This window comes from Capricornis sumatraensis, chromosome 20 (assembly GCF_032405125.1).
Source record: "Capricornis sumatraensis isolate serow.1 chromosome 20, serow.2, whole genome shotgun sequence".
In the NCBI taxonomy this organism is placed as follows: Eukaryota; Metazoa; Chordata; class Mammalia; order Artiodactyla; family Bovidae; genus Capricornis; species Capricornis sumatraensis.
The window spans coordinates 45,861,665-45,882,683 of record NC_091088.1 but is presented as its reverse complement, the minus strand read 5'-3'; the positions used below and the strand labels follow the sequence as shown (position 1 = coordinate 45,882,683).

General features: G+C 48.0%; 1 protein-coding gene across 2 annotated transcripts; it reads left to right on the top strand.

Moving 5' to 3' along the window:
* Positions 1 to 2,935: 2,935 nt before the first annotated feature.
* On the top strand, positions 2,936 to 14,831 carry C20H19orf12 (chromosome 20 C19orf12 homolog). Of its 2 annotated transcripts, XM_068992443.1 has the most exons (3): positions 2,936 to 2,983; positions 7,736 to 7,921; positions 12,533 to 14,831. In XM_068992443.1, the coding sequence occupies exons 2-3, from the start codon at positions 7,762 to 7,764 to the stop codon at positions 12,796 to 12,798; spliced, it is 426 nt and encodes a 141-aa protein (XP_068848544.1). In that variant the 5' UTR covers positions 2,936 to 2,983; positions 7,736 to 7,761; the 3' UTR covers positions 12,799 to 14,831. The 2 variants fall into 2 exon arrangements, with proteins under 2 accessions (XP_068848544.1, XP_068848545.1); XM_068992444.1 differs by lacking the exon at positions 7,736 to 7,921 and having other exon boundaries at positions 2,942 to 2,983.
* Positions 14,832 to 21,019: the final 6,188 nt, after the last annotated feature.

Below are 21,019 nucleotides of genomic sequence, written 5' to 3'. Positions count from 1 at the left end.
CCTGTGGAGAAATAGGAGAATCTTATCCAGGCCCAAGCCTGGAGACACCCCAGGGAGTTGGGCTATTTTTCACCTTGGTTAATTTTCACTTTCAGTTTTGGAAAGTCACCCAAACTCATAAAGTTCCTGTTCAGGAACAAACGGAGTTATTTCAGGAGAACTTATTTGTGGCAGGGGAACTCTGGTTAATGCTATAGGCCCTTTCTCACATTAGGGATAGAGTGGAAACAGAAGTAACAAAACAATAAAGAATACAAAGTTTCAGTTAACTAACTTCAGTTCAGTTCAGTTCAGTTCAGTTCAGTTCAGTCGCTCAGTCGCCTCGGACTCTTTGCGACCCCATGAATCGCAGCACGCCAGGCCTCCCTGTCCATTACCAACTCCCGGAGTTGACTCAGACTCACGTCCATCGAGTCCATGATGCCATCCAGCCATCCCATCCTCGGTCGTCCCTTCTCCTCCTGCCCCCAATCCCTCCAAGCATCAGAGTCTTTTCCAATGAGTCAACTCTTCTCATGAGGTGGCCAAAGTACTGGAGTTTCAGCTTTAGCATCATTCCCTCCAAAGAACACCCAGGGTTGATCTCCTTCAGAATGGACTGGTTGGATCTCCTTGCAGTCCAAGGGACTCTCCGGAGTCGTCTCCAACACCACAGTTCAAAAGCATCAATTCTTTGGCGCTCAGCCTTCTTCACAGTCCAACTCTCACATCCATACATGACCACAGGAAAAACCATAGCCTTGACTAGATGGACCTTAGTCGGCAAAGTAATGTCCCTGCTTTTGAATATGCTATCTAGGTTGGTCATAACTTTTCTTCCAAGGAGTAAGCGTCTTTTAATTTCATGGCTGCAGTCACCATCTGCAGTGATTTTGGAGCCCCAAAAAGTAAAGTCTGACACTGTTTCCACTGTTTCCTCATCTATTTCCCATGAAGTGATGGGGCCGGATGCCATGATCTTAGTTTTCTGAATGTTGAGCTATAAGCCAACTTTTTCACTCTCCTCTTTCACTTTCATCAAGAGGCTTTTTAGCTCCTCTGCACTTTCTGCCATAAAGGTGTTGTCATCTGCATATCTGAGGTTATTGATATTTCTCCCGGCAATCTTGATTCCAGCTTGTGTTTCTTCCAGTCCAGCGTTTCTCATGATGTACTCTGCATAGAAGTTAAATAAGCAGGGTGACAATACACAGCCTTGACGTACTCCTTTTCCTATTTGGAACCAGTCTGTTGTTCCATGTATTAACATATATAAATTCTAGAGATCTACTTGGAGAAGGCAATGGCACTCCACTCCAGTACTCTTGCCTGGAAAAGCCCATGGACCGAGGAGCCTGGTAGGCTGCAGTCCATGACGTCGCTAAGAGGCTGACACGACCTAGCGACTTCACTTTCACTTTTCACTTTCATGCATTGGAGAAGGAAATGGCAACCCACTCCAGTGTTCTTGCCTGGAGAATCCCAGGGACGGGGGAGCCTGGTGGGCTGCCGTCTATGGGGTTGCACAGAGTCGGACACGACTGAAACGACTCAGCAGCAGCAGCAGCAGCAGAGATCTACTACACAGAATAGTATCTGTAGCTAACAACACTTACTGTACACTGCAGTGTGCTAAGAGGGTAGATCTTATGGTAAGTATTCTTACCACATCCCCACACACAAAAGATAGTAATAATAAAGGCGGTGGAAGGAAACACCCAGAGGTGATGTATATACTTATGGCCTTGATGGTGGTGGTGATTTCACAGATTTAAATTCATCCCTAAACTCAACTTTTGTATACATCAAATATGTACAGCTTCTTGTATGAAAATCATACTTCAGTAAAGTGAAATATCTATCTATGTATCTATAAGTGAAGTCGCTCAGTCGTGTCCAACTCTTTGCGACCCCATGGACTGTAGCCCGCCCCACTCCTCCGTCCATGGGATTCTCCAGGCAAGAATACTGGAGTGGGTTGCCACACCCAAAGGATTTTCCCATTCAGAAAAAAATTTTTAAAGTGTCTGGTAGTATGAAAGAGGTCGACTCTCTGCGTGCCCACAGCACTCAGGAAGGCAAGCCAGAGGGCAGGTTACAAGCAAGGCTTTGAGCCAGGTGGACCCAAGATGGAGTCTGGACCCTGACACTCCCTACCTTGGTGGCCTTGGGTAGATCACCCTCTTTGAGCCTTGGTGCCTCCTTTCTCCTGTCTGTGATATGGCAATGGGAACCAGGCCTACGGGGCAGGATTGAAGGAAATAGCCCACGGAAATCCCCCAGAAGCCTTTTTCAGCTTTGAGATGGTTCCAGGCCAGCCCTTGAATGTGGGGGTTGGAGGAGATGGGTAGAAGGCTCCTCCACGTGCTACTCTAAAGTATCCCCTGGCCCTTCTCTTACCTGCCTCCCAGGAGGCTCTCCAACCTCAGCTTTTCCCTGGAAGCTGGACCTTCTCTTTCCTTGGAACCCCAGGAGCAAAGGGGCGCAAGATCTTTTCAAACCCCCAGACCCAGAGACCGCCGGTGTCTGCACTGCGGCCGGCTGACGTTTGACCTTGCCGGGTACATTCACCGAATATTAACTCAGCCCCTCGCCGAGGCCTTGGTGTTCCCTCCGGAGCCGGGACCCGAGGGGTGGGGGAGTGTCTCGGTCCTGAGTGAAAGGCCAAAGCGAGAGAGGGCCTCCCAGGAGGCCCCCGGGCTTGAGCAAGAACTGAAGGAACTCCGACCTAGTATGGGTGTGAGCGGGTGGAGGGTAGCGCTGCGCGCGGCCTCGGGGCCCCAGCGATCCCGCTCCAGGCGCCCATCCTGGCAGGCGCTCGGAGAGCGGAGCCGGGGCCGCGAGCGCAGCGGCGGGGGCGGCGGCGGCGCTACCGGTGGGCGGCGCCCCGGAAGGCCCCGCGCGGACGAGCCGGAAGGCGGCGGGGTGGGGCCTGCGCGCCGGGCGGGGAGGGCTCGTGTCCCCGCGCCTGCCGGCCTGTGACCTCGCGGCGCCGCCTCCGCAGGTAAAGGGCCCCGAGCCGCCGCCGGAGCCAAGGGCGCGCCCGGAGCAGCGCCAGGGCAGCCGGTCTTCGTCCATTTATTTTCCTTATGCAGAAACGGGGGAACGAAGGGATGTGTGTGCTGTCTCCGCCCGCAGGAACTCCTGTGTGTGCGTGCGCGCGCGCGTGTCGCTTCCCGCAGGAACCGGGGTGCGCGTGTGGCGGGTGCGGGTTATATCCGCAGGGTGGGGCACTCCTGGCCTTGCCCTCTGGGGAGAGAATTTGGACGCCAGATTAGAGATGATGAGGAAGGGATGTTAGTGATTTAGGGGCGGGGAGATTAGCCTTGTGGGGACTGATAGCTTCTTTGTCCTTTTTTTTTTTTTGCCTGCACTGTGGGGCATGTGGGATCTTCGTTCCCCGACCCAGGATCAAGCCTGTGCCCCCTGCATTGGGAGCGGGGAGTTTTAACCGCTGGACCTCCAGGAAAGTCCCTCTTTATCCTTTTTGTTTGTTTGTTTAAAGAAATAGGAATAATTTGAGAGGGTGTTGCTCAAGGGCCAAGTAGGTACATAAGGTGTGCTCCAGTAGGACCCTGCTCAGCTCTGGCCTGGATTGCTGCAGAAGGCGGATCCTGTGTGCCTTGTACTTTTGATTTTTCAGGAGAATCAGAAATCTGAGGTGTTTGTGAAATCTCGTGATTTTAAAATTATAGCAACTATTTTATTTATTTGGCCTCAATTCATGTGGGATCCTAGATCCCCCACCAGGGATCCAACCCTCATCTCCTGCACCGAAAAGTGAAGTCTTAACCACTGGTCTGCCAGAAAGTGAAAGTGTCTCAGTGGTGTTTGACTCTTCCCACCCCATGGACTATACAGTCCATGAAATTCTCCAGGCCAGAATACTGGAGTGAGTAGCTGTTCCCTTCTCCAGGGGATCTTCCCAACCCAGGGATCGAACCCAGGGCTCCCACATTGCAGGCAGATTGTTTACCAGCTGAGCCACTAGGGAAGTCCCTAATTCATTTTTTAAAAGTCTAATCTGACTGTATTTGCTGGTGGGATCCAATGTCTGTACTGGGGCATAGAGAGGTGGAAAGACATAGTTTATAGGAGCCAGAGGGCACACTGGAGCTTTATAATAAAGTCCACCAGAGAAGTAAAAAGTACTGAGGATTGCAGGTGAACAACATCGCTGAATCTTAAGAGGCCCTGCTTTTTTAATTTTTAAAAAGAGCTATGTGCATGGAGGTCTGTGTTAGCTCTGCAGCCTTCCTCTCCTCATCTCTCACAATCTGGTCCATCTCAGAAAGCCAGGCTGCAGTCGCAGGGCCAGGCTCATCTCCCTCTCCCCCAGATCTGTGCTATAATCAGCAGACCAGCCTGGGTGCTTGCAAGAAACCAGGGCTTCACGCTGGCATTTGCCTTCCCTGTGGCTGGCAGATGGACTTCCTGTGACCCGAGTCTGTTTCATGGACAAATCTGATTCTGAAATAGGTGTGATATGGTTGTGGAGGGGGCCACCCTCCCACCCCATTGAGGTCTGTCCCAACAGAATGCTGCTGCCTCGTCCTTCTTCACCCACTTCTCCGCCACTTACTGACTAAGGTAGCTGGAGTGGGAGAAGGAAAAACGGGACTGGCTTCCTTCCTCAATCAGGCAACCCTGGAGAAGTTGGGAGGCTGAGCTTTTTAGCAGGGGCTCAGGAGATGGTCGGAGAAGGCAATGGCAACCCACTCCAGTACTCTTGCCTGGAGAATCCCATGGATGGAGGAGCCTGGTAGGCTGCAGTCCATGGGGTCGCTAAGAGTCGTACATGACTGAGTGACTTCACTTTCACTTTCCACTTTCATGCATTGGAGAAGGAAATGGCAACCCACTCCAGTATTCTTGCCTGGAGACTCCCAGGGACGGGGGAGCCTGGTCGGCTGCCGCCTATGGGGTCGCACAGAGTCGGACACGCGACTTAGCAGTAGCAGCAGCAGGAGATGGTGCTGCAAACTTTTCTTCCACAACAAGGATCTGTTGATGCTCCAGCTTCTAAAATGATTCTTACAAAGGAAATTAAACCAGCAGTCTCTTGGATGGAGGCAGTCACAATGCCACTGGTCTACTCATGGTGTGGATCCATTGAACCCAGCTGGAGTTGGGCCACTTCTCCTCCCCTCACACACACCATGACACCTGCTGGCCCACTAGTCATACAGAGCTCTGGACTTGCACCTTGTGCTGGCTCAACTGGGCTAAGTGGAGGTTAAAAGTGGTGTTTGCACAATGATGCCTCATTAGTCCCAGTGGGTTTTGACTTAAAGTCATTCAGAGCAGATTGGAAGCTGATTTTGGTTGTTTTTGTTTTGTTTTTAATAGACCATAGCGGGTGAAGTGGGTATATATCTCCAGCCCCTTTTACATGCCTTTTCTTGCTATGCAGAAACTGTTTGGATAATACAGATCTGTAATTCTGCAGAAAACCTGGCATATGGGCAGAATTTGCTGGCCTGGAAACCAGCCTTGCAGATCAAGCATGGCAAGGCTCAGGGTCTTCATGCCTCTGGGAATGCAAGGGGCCTTCCCAGGACCTGAGTTTCATCTCCCTTTTTCCTGCAAAACTGACAGATAAAAAAGCTAGATGTAAATCAGAGCTAAGCTAGAAGGTGATTAGGTATTTTACAGGGTGATTTTTAGGTTTTTAAAAGGTTTTATCATGAGATTAATTCCTTTGGTTATCTTAATAGGTATCTGAAATTAAACATTTTGTTTGCATAGCTTTACAAGCCCATGGCTATTGGGTAAATCAGGTTACTTCCTCCCTCCTCCCATCCCTAAGTGCAATTCCTTTGCTGTTATAATGCTATAATGCTATCTTGACGTTTGTGCCTGGAATATTTTTGACTTCTGGAAGGGTGGAAGGGGGCTCTCTTGCAGGTAGGAGGGGGTTGGAGCACATGCTATGCCTACACGTGGTCACCGCTGGTGAGCAGAAGGGCCTGGAAGCCAGGCGGCATTTTAGCAGATCCAGGACACCTGGGAGCCAGAGCAAGGACAAGCACACCTGAGTTTTCCTCTCATCCCTTGGGCAGCCCTGCAGGAGCCTCTTGCATTCTGAATTCAAGGACTGAGTAGCAGATATTAGACATCTCAAGTCATTCTGTCATAGAGTCTTGCTGTCCAAAAGTAAGGGCAGAATTTCAGCTGGAGGCTTGTAAATACAGAATCTCACCCTACCTGTATGGGTGGTATTTAACAAGGTCTTCAGTGACTCCTGTGTGCTGGTGGAAAATCACTGATGTCAAGAATATCAAAAGGAGGAACTTCCCTGATGGTCCAGTAGTTAAGAGTCTGAGCTCCCAATGCAGGGGGCTACAGGTTCAATCCCTGGTTGGGGATCTAAGATTCCCCATGCCACATGGCATGGGCAAAACATAAAAAGAATATTAAAAAGAAAAAGAGCAGAAATGTTCAGGGCCTGGAGAAGAGGATCCCACTGACCTCCCCTGGGTCTACGAAGAAGTTCTGACTGGTGTAGATCCACAAATTTGTTCTAAAGGCTCAGAGTTCTCTCTCAGAATTGGGAGGATAATTTTACATTAGGGTAATTCTGGATTTTCCTTGGGCTTAAAAACAACTCATATATCCAAAAGATATTAAACAATAGGTTCTGCTCCAAACTTCCATAATCAAATTCCTCGTAAATGTCTGTGTCTCACAGCCTTGATTGAAAAGGGAAGTGGTGGTGAGAGAGGAAGGTGCCCACCTAAGCCTTGGGTCCAGCCAAAGCTGGAAGAAGAAGCACCACTCACTGCTGTTTTGATTTTACTTCCTGTCCTGCCCTGTGGCCCATCAGTGCCAAGGTTCTCCATTCCCACCAACCTTGGGGTAGTTAGTGCTTGCCCTACCTCCACCCTTGCCCCTGCCTGTTTTTTGCCTCTGGTGTGGCAAACAGTTTCCTGACCCCAGAGAATTTTTCTAAAGGTCATTGTTCCAAAGTCTGTCCATCCATCTGTCATCTGTTCATCCATATGGAATTGATTTCTTTTATTCTCTGGTCGTTTCATCTTACCATATCATCCTGCCCCTGCCTTTAATATCCCATGAGTAGAACTGGATTGTCTCTGAGTGGTTGCTTGTTGAAGCCATTGGTATATGTTAGGAAGAGAATGTTCATTTAGAATCATCATGTCTGAGAGTCTGCCGTGTTAACAGTCTTGCTCCAGGTGAGACTTTGCATCCATTCTGCTTATACCTTGTAGGGATCCAGCCTGTAGGTGGTTTATCTTCATCTTACAGGTGAGAAACCTGCCACTCTGCTGGGTCATCCCGTGGCTACAAGGCTGTGTGGTTACAGAGTCCGCGCTTCCCCCTTCTCTAGCTTGGCGGGAGCTGAGGTACCCTGTCACACAGAAGTGGACCCAGCGCTGGGACTTGTGCACTCTGCCCAGCTTTGTGCGTGGGGATTGCCTGGGCTAGCTCAGAATTGCATCACTCGTGATGAGCTGGTAGAGCATGTGGGCAGGGTTGTTCATTAATCTGTCATAAATCAGAAGTTAGAGTGCAGAGAAGACCTTTCACCCACTCTGCTGATCCTGTCTACTTAATAACTGAAGGCTGCCCTGCTTTCTGTTTAGCAAAGGATTTGCCACACAACTGGGGGTGCTGTCCATCCTGCACATGGCAGAGATCCTGTTCTCTACCAAAAATGGGGAACCTTCCTTAAAACTTTAGGAACAGTAGCATTTGGGTGGAAAGGCCCTTCACTTATTGCAACTGTCCTTAGGAACTCTTACCCCGAGGTCTGCCGCGATGCCCGTTGCGGTGGAGGACATCATGAGGTTGCTGTGCTCCATCTCCGAGGAGAGGAAGATGAAGGCGGCCGTCAAGCACTCCGGGAGGGGCGCCCTAGTCACCGGGGCCGTGGCCTTCGTTGGTGGCTTGGTGGGCGGTCCACCAGGACTAGCCGTTGGTAAGTGCAGATGCCTCACAGGGACAGTGCAATTGTTGGGAAAAGGCCTTTGAAACCACAGAGACATCATAAAAGCCTCTGTCCTGTGTAAGAAGTTTGTCGAGTTGAGGTCACTTCTGTGACGCGATCTTTGGGCACATAATCAGTCCTGTTAACAACACCAGCTTCTGTGGGAATGTCTCAGAAGTGCAGGGCAAAAAGGCATCTGTGTCATAAAGGCTGGTGGACACCCTTCTCCTGGAATGTGTCCTAGAACCAGAGGATTTCAGGGTGTCCCGGGTTTTGGACAGTCTCCCTCCCCCCATCACTGTTAGACATCCAGAGGGGAAGCTGAGATTTGCCGCGCACCTACTGAGGGGTGAGGCTGTAGAGCCACTGGACATGAACTCATTCACAGAGTGCGTCCCTAGTCCGAAAGCAAGCAGTCCAGCTCAGGAAAGCAACAAGCTAGCTCCTAGCTGGTCATCATCCCTGCCCCTTCTGTTACCACCTGCTTCTCTTTGGGAACTTGTTTCTGGCAGTCAATGAAAGTTTGGCTGATCTTCCCATCATTCTTTGTAGCTAGAATGAAGCTTCTTCCTTTGGATTAGGAGCAGAAAGAATTCCTGTGTGGTCTGAACTGTGGGTTGGGGGTGTTGTCAAAGAGCTGGCTGCTGTCCAGGCCTGACCTGTGGAGGGGCCAGATAAGGTTTCCCTTGAGGTGTGTCCGATGGACCCTGCAGAACAGGGCTAGCTCTGCTACCCTGGGCTCAGCAAATATTTACTGAATGCCTCTTTATGCTGGGGATACAGGGCCTGAGAAAGTTCACAGGCTGGTAGAAGCCCTTTCTATGTGGCTTGTAGTCTTCACATGAATACAGGCTAGAGAGATGACTGCTTTTCTTCTGAGGTTGGCTTCTGTGTCCCAGCTCACCGGAAAGGCTTCCTGCTCTCCTCTTCCCTCCTGGAGCAGGATTGATATTCGAGGACATTGTATCAAGCTGAGGCCACACTGAGGAGAAAAAAATCAGCTTGCTGGTGACCCTAGATCTCCCATCTGTACATTTCCATTTCCAAACTCTGTGAGTTAGTGAGTCCTGTCTTCAGCTTCTTGCCAAGGAAGTATTCCCCTGGGGGAGGAGACAAAGCCATTGCCACCTTCCTCAGTGACATCCTTTATATCTTTGTCCCACCCCATCTGATGTGCTCAAAAAGGGCTGCTGCTGCTGCTACTAAGTCGCTTCAGTCGTGTCCGACTCCAGAGACGGCAGCCCACCAGGCTCCCCCGTCCCAAAAGGGCTAGCTGGGATCATTTATCACATAGCTGTGCCCAGATGCCATTTTGGGAGCACATATTTTGTTCAGATTGAGCAAAAGCTGGTAGAGGACAAGCTGTCGGCAAAGGGAACCCTGGGGATTGGCTACTTGCAGCCCCTAGGTCATGGGCAGGAGCATCATTTTACCCAGAAAACAAAGGAATTTTCTCCTCTCCAAAGAGTTGGTGATTTCTTGGTCGATACTTCCTGGCGACTTTTTGCATTAAGTGCTGCTCTAAATCAAATATTGATGTTCTCATAAAGGTTTAGTGCAGATGAGAGCAACTCTTGTCAGCACTAAGCGTTTCACTAGTGTCGTGGGGGAAAGTTCACTGAAACTTGTAAGTGACTGACCCTCCCTCCCTGGAATGCTCCTGCCCTTCAGGGTGGGGGGAAGTCTGTCCAGGGCAGTGTTCAGCCTCCAAGACATCAAGCTGGCCAGTCCCCTGCATCTTAGGAGGTGTGCGTGACCCGGTGCTTTCACACTTGCTTTCCTGAAACGTTGCCAGATTTACTTCCTGATGGCTGCGTCCAGCCTGCAGATGGGTTCTCTCTGGCTCAGGCTGCATTCTTTTGGGTAAACTTTTTATTTTGGAATAATATTAGATTTACAGAGAAGTTACAAAGATAATGCCGAGAATTTCCACATGTATCTCATCCAGTTTCAGTTCCCCTAATGTTCACATCTTATATTAACCACAGCACACGTGTCAAACTAAGAAACCCACGCTAACATTACTGTTAACTATTCTTCAGACTGTGCTTGGATTTTATCAGTTTCTGCGTCCAAGGTCATTTTCTGCCCCAGGTCTAGCTCAAGACAACACGTTGCACTTAATCCTCATGTCTCCTTAGTCTCTCCAGTTTTGTTATTATTTTTTCCACTCTTTATTTCCCCCCCATGTAGGCCATTACAGAGAATTGAGTTCCCCGTGCTATACACTAGTAGGTCCTTATGATCTGTTTGGTAGAGAGTAGGGTGTCTATGTCAGCCCCAGTCTGCCAGCTTATCCCTCTCTCTCCTCATCCTTTGGTAACCATAAGTTTCTTTTCTATTTCTGTAGTAGAAAACCCCCATAACTCTATTTCTGTTTTGTAGAGAAGTTCTTTTGTACGTTTTTTTTTAGACTCCACGTGTAAGTGGTATCATATGATGTGTGTCTTTCTCTGTCTGGCTGACTTCACTCAGTACGACAGTCTCTCGGTGCATCCGTGTAGCTGCAGATGGCATTGTTTTGTTCTCTCCTGTGGCTGAGTGATATCCCACTGTATATAGCACCACATCTCCTTTATTCAGTCTTCTATTGATGGGCATTCAGATTGCTTCCATGTCCTGGCTATCGTAAATACTGCTGCAGTGAACGTGGGGGGCGCATGTATCTTTTCAAATTATGGTTCTCTCCAGGTATATACCCAGGAGTGGGATTGCTGGATCATACGGTAACTCTGTTTTTGGTTTTTTAAGGGACATCCATGCTGTTCTCCATAGTGACTATTTGGCACAGTGGTAACTCACATCTCAGTGACACAAGAGATGCGAGTTCAATCCCTGAGTCGGGAGGATGCCCTGGAGAAGGAAATGACAACCTACTCCAGTATTCTTGCCTGCAACATCCCACGAACAGAGGAGCCTGGCGGGCTACAGTCCATGGGGTCTCAAAGAATCAGACAGGACTGAGCGCAGCACACAGCCCATCGTGCCTGTACCAGTTTGCGTTCCCACCAGCAGTGCAGGAGGGTCCCCTTTTCTCCACAGCCTCTCCAGCGTTTATTGTTTGTAGATGTTTTGAGGATGGGCTTTCTGACCAATGTGCGGTGATCGCTCTTTGCAGTTTTAAATTTGCATTTCTCTAATAATTTGTGATATTGAGCATTTTTTCATGTGCTTCTTACCCATCTGTGTATCTTCTTTGGATAAATGCCTGGTTGGATCTCCCATCCACTTTTTGTTTCTTTGTTTGTTTGTTTTAATAACGAGCTGCATGAGCTGTTGGTATATGTTGGAGACGAATCCCTTGTCGGTTGCTTTCTCCCATTCTGAGGGTGTCGCCAGTCTTGCTTTCTGCTGCTTTGATACTTTCGAGGAATACTGGTCAGGTGTTTTGGAGAATTCCTCTCAGTTTGGGTTTGCCTGATGTCCCTCTCATGAGTAGACTGGGGATCTTGGGGCAGAATACCGTGGCACTTCTCATCACACATTCCAGGGACACGCGGCATCACAGGACCTCCTCGAGATGCTCAATGTGATCGCCTGATTAATGGCATGTCTGCCGGTTTTCTCCACTGCAGAGTCACCGTTTCCCCTTTCCTACTCCTCTCTTTTTGAAGAAAGTCACCAAGTCCAGCCAGCCTGCATTTTTTCAGTATCTGATCACCAATATTTAACTTGTAAGACTTCTAAAAGATACAAACGTGGTATTCCATGTGGCAGCAGTTGGCTGGCATGGGGTGGCCACTCCTTTAGCCACGTACCTAACTCTCCAGGTCACCCCAGTCCCACTCAGCCCACTTCACTCCTTTCAGTTACCTGCCTGGACCCTGTAGACACTTAAGTTTGAGACCCTTTCCCTAGGACATCTTCCTGCAGCAGGCTTCACCTGACCTGCTTAAATATAACTTTCCATTGAACTTGGGACTCTACTGGTCCCAAGATAGCATGCTTTAACTTTGATAATAATAAATTTACATATAAAAGTAATGTTTGTGCCCTTTTGGGGTAGCAGAAAAAGAAATAGTTGAATACATTAAATTTGTTATTTATCATCATACAACTTTGGAAGGGTTGTATGAAAAACATTGCTTCAAGAGAAGATGCCTTGTCATCTGTCGCTGTCCCCGGGGTCCTTGAACCTTGTGGTTCCACTAGAAATTTCAAAGCTCAGGGCTCAGGCACATGTTAGCCACCCAGTGGAGGAAACTCAGCCTCACCACTGAGATGGTTCTCCCTGAAAATGCATTTGCTTCTCAGCCTTCTCCTTTGAGATGAGAGAGATTTTTATGGAAGCATGGAAACCTTCAGCCCATGAAGAGGATTTTAGCTAGCATAGCTCTCAGGGGGTGAGATGCTTCATGTTGCACCATGAGCACAGAGCTTAGGAGAGGGCATGTGTGAGTGTCAATTATCTGAGCCAAATGGATCAAAGACCACGTAAACCTTTGCCCTCCGCCCTGCTGGTGGAGCAGACATGAAGCTGAGCCTGTCCTGACCCGCTCATGAATGTGCTCACTCGTCATGTCGGTGGACGTGCGCTCAGCGAGAACCTGTGGCCATCACTTATGAATAAGGCCGACTAATTGAGTCCTTCCTGTTTTCTAGGGGGGGCCGTCGGGGGTCTGTTAGGTGCATGGATGACGAGTGGACAGTTTAAGCCAGTTCCTCAGATCATAATGGAGCTACCGCCTGCCGAGCAGCAGAAGCTCTTTAACGAAGCCACTGCCATCATCAGGCACCTGGAGTGGACGGACGCCGTGCAGCTGACCATGCTGGTCATGGGCAGTGAGGCCCTGCAGAAGCAGCTGCTCGCGATGCTGGCCAACTACGTCACCAGGGAACTGCGGGCGGAAGTGCAGTACGACGACTAGGCCTCTGCCCTGGGAAGGGGGGGTCTCTTTGGATGAGTCCCCCGACTCATGGGAGGTGACCGGGGAGCTATGGGAAGCCCGCATCATCAGAATGTCACCTAAACTGCAGCAGCACCTCCTGCTGAAGAGGCTGCTGCTGTGCTAGGTCACGTCGTGGAAATTATTGGAGAAGATGCTGCGCTTTATGGCTGTGTGCACCTGTGTGTCCTGACAGCCTTTGAGGGGGAGGCTGGTGAATAGCAAAGCTGTGCCTGCTGCCATGGGGTGGCAGTTTTTTGAATCCACACTTGCTCACACATGAGCCAGAAGAAGGTCATCACCTTCAGTCTCTCATCTCATCACAAGAAGATGACGCCTGTCCAGGCACCCATTTCAGGACCTCCCCCCCACCACCCCACCTCTTGGGGACCTGGGGGGCTGGCCCCTGTTGGAATCCTGTTTGCCTCTTGATTATCCATTCACCACCCAGTGACTTCTGAGTGGCCTCAGGGAGGGGGCAGTCGGCCTGCTGAGTGAAGCCAAGAACGCCAGTGGCACTCAGTTCCTCCCCCACTAGCTGCCAGACTGGCTTCTCACCCTCCCGGGGGGCTTGCTTTCCCCATCTGAACAGTCACAGTAGTTCTTGTGTGCTGCTTTTTAAATTAAATATTTTCAGGAAAAGTATTTCTCTTTCTGAAGTGGTAGGATCATAAACTTACCTAGACACAGGAAATGTCTCCATCCTAAATTTCCCTAATACTGTTTTTGCTTTGCTTTCAGAACCACAACTTGACTGTCATCAGATTACAGTAAATGTTTTCTGAATAGTCCTTTTCTCCACCTATTTTGTGTAAAGGGTCTCTAAGATTCAAAGTCGTGTGCTTGGAATGCAAGGAAGAGAACGGATTTGTGGCTTTAAAGAGTGAATGAAAGCTGTGGATGCCTGGGCCCGACACCTGAGCCTCCAGGCTGCTGTGGTTCCCTGTGCTGCCAGTGTGTGCACACTGCCTGGGCCTCCCCTGGCAACCACAGGCATCCCCTGGGTCTCTCCAGGGAGCTGGAACGAAGCTTCACTGGCCTCCCTGGGATACAGCGGAAGGCACTTGTGTGGAGCAGAGATGGTATCCCGTACCTTCTTGTGGGTCAAGAAAACTTCAGGGCAAATTTGAACCCTTGGTGATTAAGGAAGGATCAGGCTGTTATCTCAGAAAAGTTGCTCTTTGTCTGGCCTCATCTAATACTCCTCAGGTGCCCTTCACAGGTCAAATACCTGGGGTTGATGAGGCCAATTGGTCATTTGCCCTGCTTGGGTTGATGAGGGAGCAGGGCAGGGCCCTTTTAGATGATTCTCCGACTCATAGAAGGTGACTGCGGAGCTTGGGGGGATCTCACCCACTCATTGCTTGTGTTGGGTCCTACTCTGCCAGGCTCAGGGGACACAGGTGGTCCCAGCTTAAAGGTTCTACACCAGTGTCCACTGGATCCCTCCCCTGGCCTGCCTGCCTTTACCCCCGGGGAAGCCACTCTGGGGAGATGGCCTGATTCCCAACCAGAGGTGTCAGATGAAGCAGGCCTTGCAGAATGAAGTCACTGGCCTAGCCAGGTCCTGGGTGACTTGTGGTGGACTCTGGGCCCAAGAGGAGTCCAGACCTTGAGTCTCATCTCTCCCAGGAGCTGAAAGCACTTTCCTTGCTTTCCTTTCATGCTCTCCTCACAGTGACTGTGGCTTAGTATTTCTTCATCTTCTTTGACAATTTTTGACTTATTTATTTTTGAAACTTGGAAGACACCAGAAAGTATAAATGGAAAATGAAGGCATCCTCCTCTGCTGCTCCAGCCCCTTTCCAGATGCAGCCACTTACCAATTTCTTCTGTATTCCTGTTTTTAGACAGTCTTTTGTTTGTCAGTGTTTATTGCTGAAAACAGAAAGATCCAGCAAAGTACAATGAAATAAAAACCATTAAATTATCACCACCCCAATAAAACCTACTGTTAACACATTTGGCATACTTTGTGCAAACTTTTTAATGGTATGTATGTTTCTAACCTGTTTACATCTTTACTGTTTAGACCCTTTGAACACTTTTACCAATTAACATTAAATAACACCTGTGATGTAATTTGAACTCCCTTGTGAACGTATGTAATGGTTTTATAATATTCCTTTGCATAAACCATATACTGGCTATAGTATCTTTTATAAATCTTTACTATTATAGTGTTAACATTTTATGAACACTTTTGTGTTAATATTCTGTTCATATTTTAGATTATGATAGTCTGTAGGATAGATTCCTCAATGTGAAATTGTTGCATTTAAAAGTATGTAATATTTTTTACAATGGGTGGATAGCATCACTGACTCAATGGACATGAATTTGAGCAAACTCCAGAAGATAGTGAAGGACAGGGAAGCCTGGTGTTCTGCAGTCCATGGGGGTCTCAGAGAGCCGGACACAACTTAGCAACTGAACAACAACAACAATATTTTTAAGGCTGTTGTTATATTCAGCCAAAATTCTTTCAGAGAGGCAGTATCAATAATTTGTCCTTCCAACAGCAAGTTTTGGAGACGCCCATCTTACCACATCCTCACCAGGAAATAGAATGACAGTGTCTTAAAGCTTTATGTGATGAGTGATTACTGACATCTTGGTTTGATTCATTTATCTTTGCATTATAAGTGAGGTGGACAAGGTTGGGGTGAGCTCCTGGGGGCTACCTGCCCAGGTGGTGATGAGAGCTCCAGGACCCTGGAGCCCAGCCCTAGCAAAGGGTGAGGGGGTCTTGGTGTGAGCAGACAGCCGGCTGGGGCAGCGGCTGGCCAGGCAGTGGTCAGGAAACAGCAGGAGAGTGCCAGCAGGGTAAGGAGGCAGCTGAGGAGGAAGCCTTGGTGGGGGACCCAGTAATTATAAAAAGAAACCATCTGCTCTGGGCTGGTTATTAACCTGCTTCGAGTGTTGCTGTGACAGTGCCGGGCAAGATTTTTCTCAGGCAGATGGTATATTTTTAGCTAGAATGAACTTTTTTATTTATTTATTTTTATTTTTGAGATGTCTGGCTTGGAAGTAAACACTAGGGTGTGTTGCAATGCTGGAGTCTGGGAGGACTGGCATGCGGGGTGTGGAGGAAGGGTCCTCTCCCCATTACTTATTGAGAGGCGCCATCTAGCGGGCAAGCGGGCACATCCTTTCTCCTCTTCCCTCAGCCGGGCCTAGAAAGCCTTCTCTGAGTCCCCAGCCAGGCCAGGATGTTGCTCCGCAAGGATGCTGTTTTATGAGTTCCCCTCGGGACGGGGCTGCGGCCTTCCTGAGGTTTTAATAAGCTGTGAGCGAACATCAACCATGTCTCCTGCAACCTTTTTGCATATAAACCAGAATGTCTCTCAATCCCAAACAATCAACATATGGCAATTAAGCAATGCCAGGATTCATCTAAACCACACAGGGGAAAGGGACTGTCTGATGTGTTTTCAGCTTGTTGGGAGGAGATAAATGACTTTATTAGCCGGAGGTGGCTTCTCAGACCATTCAGTTAACAGTGGGTCAGGAGTCAAAGCTTGGGCCTGGCTCCCTGCATCGCAGGTTCAGGCAGCTATGGTACCACAAATGCTGGCAAGTGGAGGAAGTTGAGAAGTGTTTTTCTCAACTGTTGAGGTGGTGGCTATTTCTTTAATTTTCGTGGGTTTTCAGGGGAGGACTTTACTCTCATTCGAATTAAACAAATACAAGGATAATATCTAGGAGATATCTATTACATGCCAATTAATTAGTATAAGTGAATACAAATGATCAAACCCAGAATGGGCAGGACTGTGGGTAAACAATGTATATACCTACACACATACACTCCACCAGAGGAAATACACAGTGATACAGTCTTTGGGGAGAGTGATTTGAAGGAAAAAAGTCATAGGTATCATAAAACTGTATATACTTTCCAGCCCACAAATTTCACTTCAGGGAAAACATTACAATAAAATAATTCACATGGCAAAAAGATAAATTCATAGCAGTGCTGTTTATGATAGCAAAAAAAAGGAAAGCAATCCCAATGTTGAACAACAGGGAAATATAAACTGTACATGGGCAATATGATGAAATTGTTCAGTCGCTAAATCATGTCCGACTCTTTTCAACCACATGGACTACAGGGTGCCGGGCTCCTCTGTTCTTTATTATCTCCCAGAGTTTGCTCAAATTCATGTCCATTGAGTTGATGATGCCATCCAACCTTCTCATCCTCTGTCATCCCCTTCTCCTGCCCTCAATCTTCCCCAGAATCAGGGTCTTTTCCAATGCATTAGCTCTTTGCATCAGGTGGCCAAAGTATTGGAGCTTCAGCTTCCACAACAGTCCTTCCAGTGAATATTCAGGATTGATTTCCTTTAGGGTTGACTGATTTGACCTCCTTGAAGTCCAAAGGACTCTCAAGAGTCTTCTCCAGCACCACAATTCAAAAGCACCAATTCTTAAGCACTCAGCCTTCTTTATGGTCCAGCTCTCCTATCCCTACATGACTACTGGAAAAACCATAGCTTTGACTATAAGGACCTTTGTCAGCAAAGTGATGTCTTTGCTTTTTAATATGCTGTCTAGGTTTATCATAGCTAGACATTTCCTACCAAGAAGCAAGTGTCTTTTAATTTCATGGCTGGAGTCACTATCCACAGTGATTTTGGAGCCCAAGAAAATAAAATCTGTCACTGTTTCCACATTTCCCCCTTCCATTTGCTATGAAGTAAAGGGACTGAATGCCATGATCTTAGTTTTTTCGATGTTGAGTTTTAAGCCAGTTTTTTAAACTCTCCTCTTTCACCCTCTTCAAGAGGCACTTTAGTTCCTCTTCACTTTTTGCCATTAGAGTGGTATCATCTGCATATTTGAGGTTTTGATATTTCTCCAGGGCTTCCCTTGTGGCTCAGCTGGTAAAGAATTCAGCTGCAATGCAGGAGACCTGGATTCAATCCCTGGGTTGGGAAGATGCCCTGGAGAAGGGAGAAGGCTACCCACCCTAGTATTCTGGCCTGGAGAATTCCATTGACTGTATAGTCCTGAGGTCGCAAAGAGTCAGACACGACTGAGTGACTTTCACTGTCACTGTCGTATTTCTCCTGGCAGTCTTGAGTCCAGCTTGTGGTTCATTCAGCCCAGTATTTTGCATGATATATTCTGCATAGAAGTTAAATAAGCAGGATGTCAATATACAGCCTTGATGTGCTCCTTTCCTAATTTTGAACCAATCCATTGTTCCATGTTCTAACTGTTGTTTCTTGAACTGCCTACAGATTTCTCAGGAGACAGGTAAGGTGGTATTCCCATCTCTTTAAGAATTTTCCACAGTTTATTGTAATCTACAGCCAAAGGCTTTTGTGTAGTCAGTGAAGAAGAAGTAGATGTTTTTTCTGGAATTCCCTTGCTTTATGATCCAACAGATGTTGGCAATTTGATCTCTGGTTCCTCTAACTTTCCTAAACCCAGCTTGTATGTCTGGAAGTTCTTGGTTCATGTACTACTGAAGCCTAGCTTGAAGGAGTTTGTGCATTACCGTGCTAGCATGTGAAATGAGTGCAATTTTAATAAGTAGTAATTAGGGGTGGGTATATAAAAGTCAGTGGAACTACTCCATATGCAATATTTGCCTTGTAGCAACTTCATATGTCTGTGCTTAGGGGGAAGTAAAGAAAAAGACAAGCTGTGCTAGTGCTGGCGATGATCCCAGGCCTTCCAGCGCCCCAAGGTTGTGGCTCACAGGAAGCAGCAGAGGTGCAGGAGAATCTGAGTGTGGGCATCTTGTGCCTGAAGGGAGTCTAGTGTTTAAACATGTGAATTAGATACCAGTCCAGAAACCAGACAAGAACCAGCCTGGTGCCCAGCTCCCTGGGGCTGTTGCTGCCAGCAACAGTTCAAGGCCACCTCACGAACCCACTGTGGAGCTGCCCCTCCAGAGGGGAGGTGCCACCAGAGCACAGGGTTCCAGAGCACAACCCCGAAGGGTGGTCCATCTGCCAATGACCAAGGCAGGAGGGCCAGCTGTGTGGGAGCTGTTTAGACAAAGGGTCTTTTCTCTAAGGTCTGTCCAATAGAAATGTAATACAAGCCACAAATATATTTTATTTTCTAGTAACTACATTTTTTAAAAGTAAGAAATAAATTTAGTAGTATACTTTAACCACATATTATCATTTCAAATATAATCAATATAAAAGATTATTGAGATATTTTCCAATTTTTTGATGTTATCTCTTTGAAACTCAGTGTAGATGTTACACAACACATCTCAAATCTGTGTTTTGAGATTTGTCAAAAAGACACATGTCAAGTCATGTGTGGCCAGTGGGGACCTCATCAGGCATCACCACTCCATAAGATACACAACAGAAAACAAAAAGATGAAAGGTGTTTCTTTTCCACCTGGGTTGCCAGTGATACAGACACATCACTGTAAGGGCCAGCAACCTCTTTCGGTCCTTTCTCTGTTCTGAAGTTCAGCATCTGAACTTGTTTGGGGTCCTCATTAGAGGTCAGGGTCAGGCTGGATGATGCTATGGATGGAATTGTGTCTCCCCCAAATTCATATGTGGAAATCCTAACCCCCAATGTGATGGCATTTGGAAATGGAGTCTTTGTAAGGTAATTAGAGTTAGATGAGGCCCTGGTGGAGCAATCCCCCATGATGGGATTAGTGTCCTTACAAGAAGAAACATCAGAGAGCTTCCTCTCTGTCTGTCTCTCTCTTTGCCGTGTGAAGACCGAGAGGAGAGGGCCATCCAAAAGCCAAGAGCCCTCACCAGAACCTGGCAATGCCGGCACCCTGATCTTGGGCTTCCAGCCTCCACAACTGTGAGCAATACATGGGTACGATTAAGCTGCCAGCCTGCAGCGCTTTGTTATGGCACACAGAGCAGACTGGGACAGGTGGGGAGCAGGGTGGGTGAGGGTTTACGGGGGGCTTCCTGGATCCCTGAATTCTAACCTGATTTAGGGGCAACAACGTTTTTCTCCTGCCTGGAGATGACAAGTTGAACAGTGTGTGGGTGTAGACCCCCCTGGATGAAACTGAACATCCTCAGACACTAAGAACCAGCCTTGACCTTCTGTCCCAGGTGCAGGTGGCCCTCAGAGGCCTTGAGGATGGCACCCCTGAATCTCTACCCCCTGCCTGCCTGCACCTGCCAAGCTGGATGTGGCTAAAGAAAACACCTGCCCACACTGCTGGTCTCACTCAGCATCGCTGTGTTTTCCCATCCACTTCCTCTCCCTCTGCCTCTTTTCAGCTGCCAACACTTCCTCCTCTGTCATCCCTCAGGTCATGACCTTAGTTCCTGTTTCCTTGAGAAAAGGGATTAACCGGAAGAGAATGTTCACTCCCTACAGACTGTGCCCACCTTTCCTCCTGGTGTTACAGACTGCCCTTGTTCTTGACTCAGGCCAGCCCCTCTACTGGACACTGGATCCCACCCCCTCCCTCCTGAGGGCACTGGTCCAGTCATTCTCCTTCTTTCTCTTCATCACCACATCCCCCTCTGCACAGAACTTTCTCGTCAGTGGGCACATGTGAATGATTTCTTCCATATTAAAAACAACACAGATTTCAACAAGCATACCAGGACAATTTGGTGGGAAAGAATTGTCTTAAATGGTGTAGGGACAACATGTAAAAAAAATGAACTTGGATAACCCCCTACCTTTTACCATATAAAACATTAACTTTAAATGGATCATACACCTAAACAGAGGAGCTAAAACTCTGAAACTCTCAGATGAAAACAGGAATAGCTCTATGACCTTGGATTAGGCAATGGGTTCTTAGATAAGACACAAAATCATAAGTGACAAAAGAAAAAATAGATAAATGGGAATTCATTAAGATTAAAAACTTCTGCGCTTCAAGGTGTCAGGCGAGTGTATAGTCCTCGGTTCTGTCTCGTCACAACAAAGATTTGGAGTGACGGACATTAAAGCCCTCGGCGTGTCGCAGCTCTCAGGTCTTGGACAGACAGTGTTATAGCTCTCAGGTCGGGAACGGACCGTGTTATAGCTCTTAGACAAGTCAGTGTTACAGCTCTATTTTATCTAGATAATAACAGGAAAATCCATCCTCAAGGGGTGAGGGTATGTCAACCTAAAGACGCGAAGAGAAGAGCGCCCCAGCGCGTGGGAGAGAGAGAGACCCAGCCCTTTGGCTCCTCTTTTTATATGTTCTTTTTTTTCTCTCTTTCCCCCTGGGCCTGCCCTATGT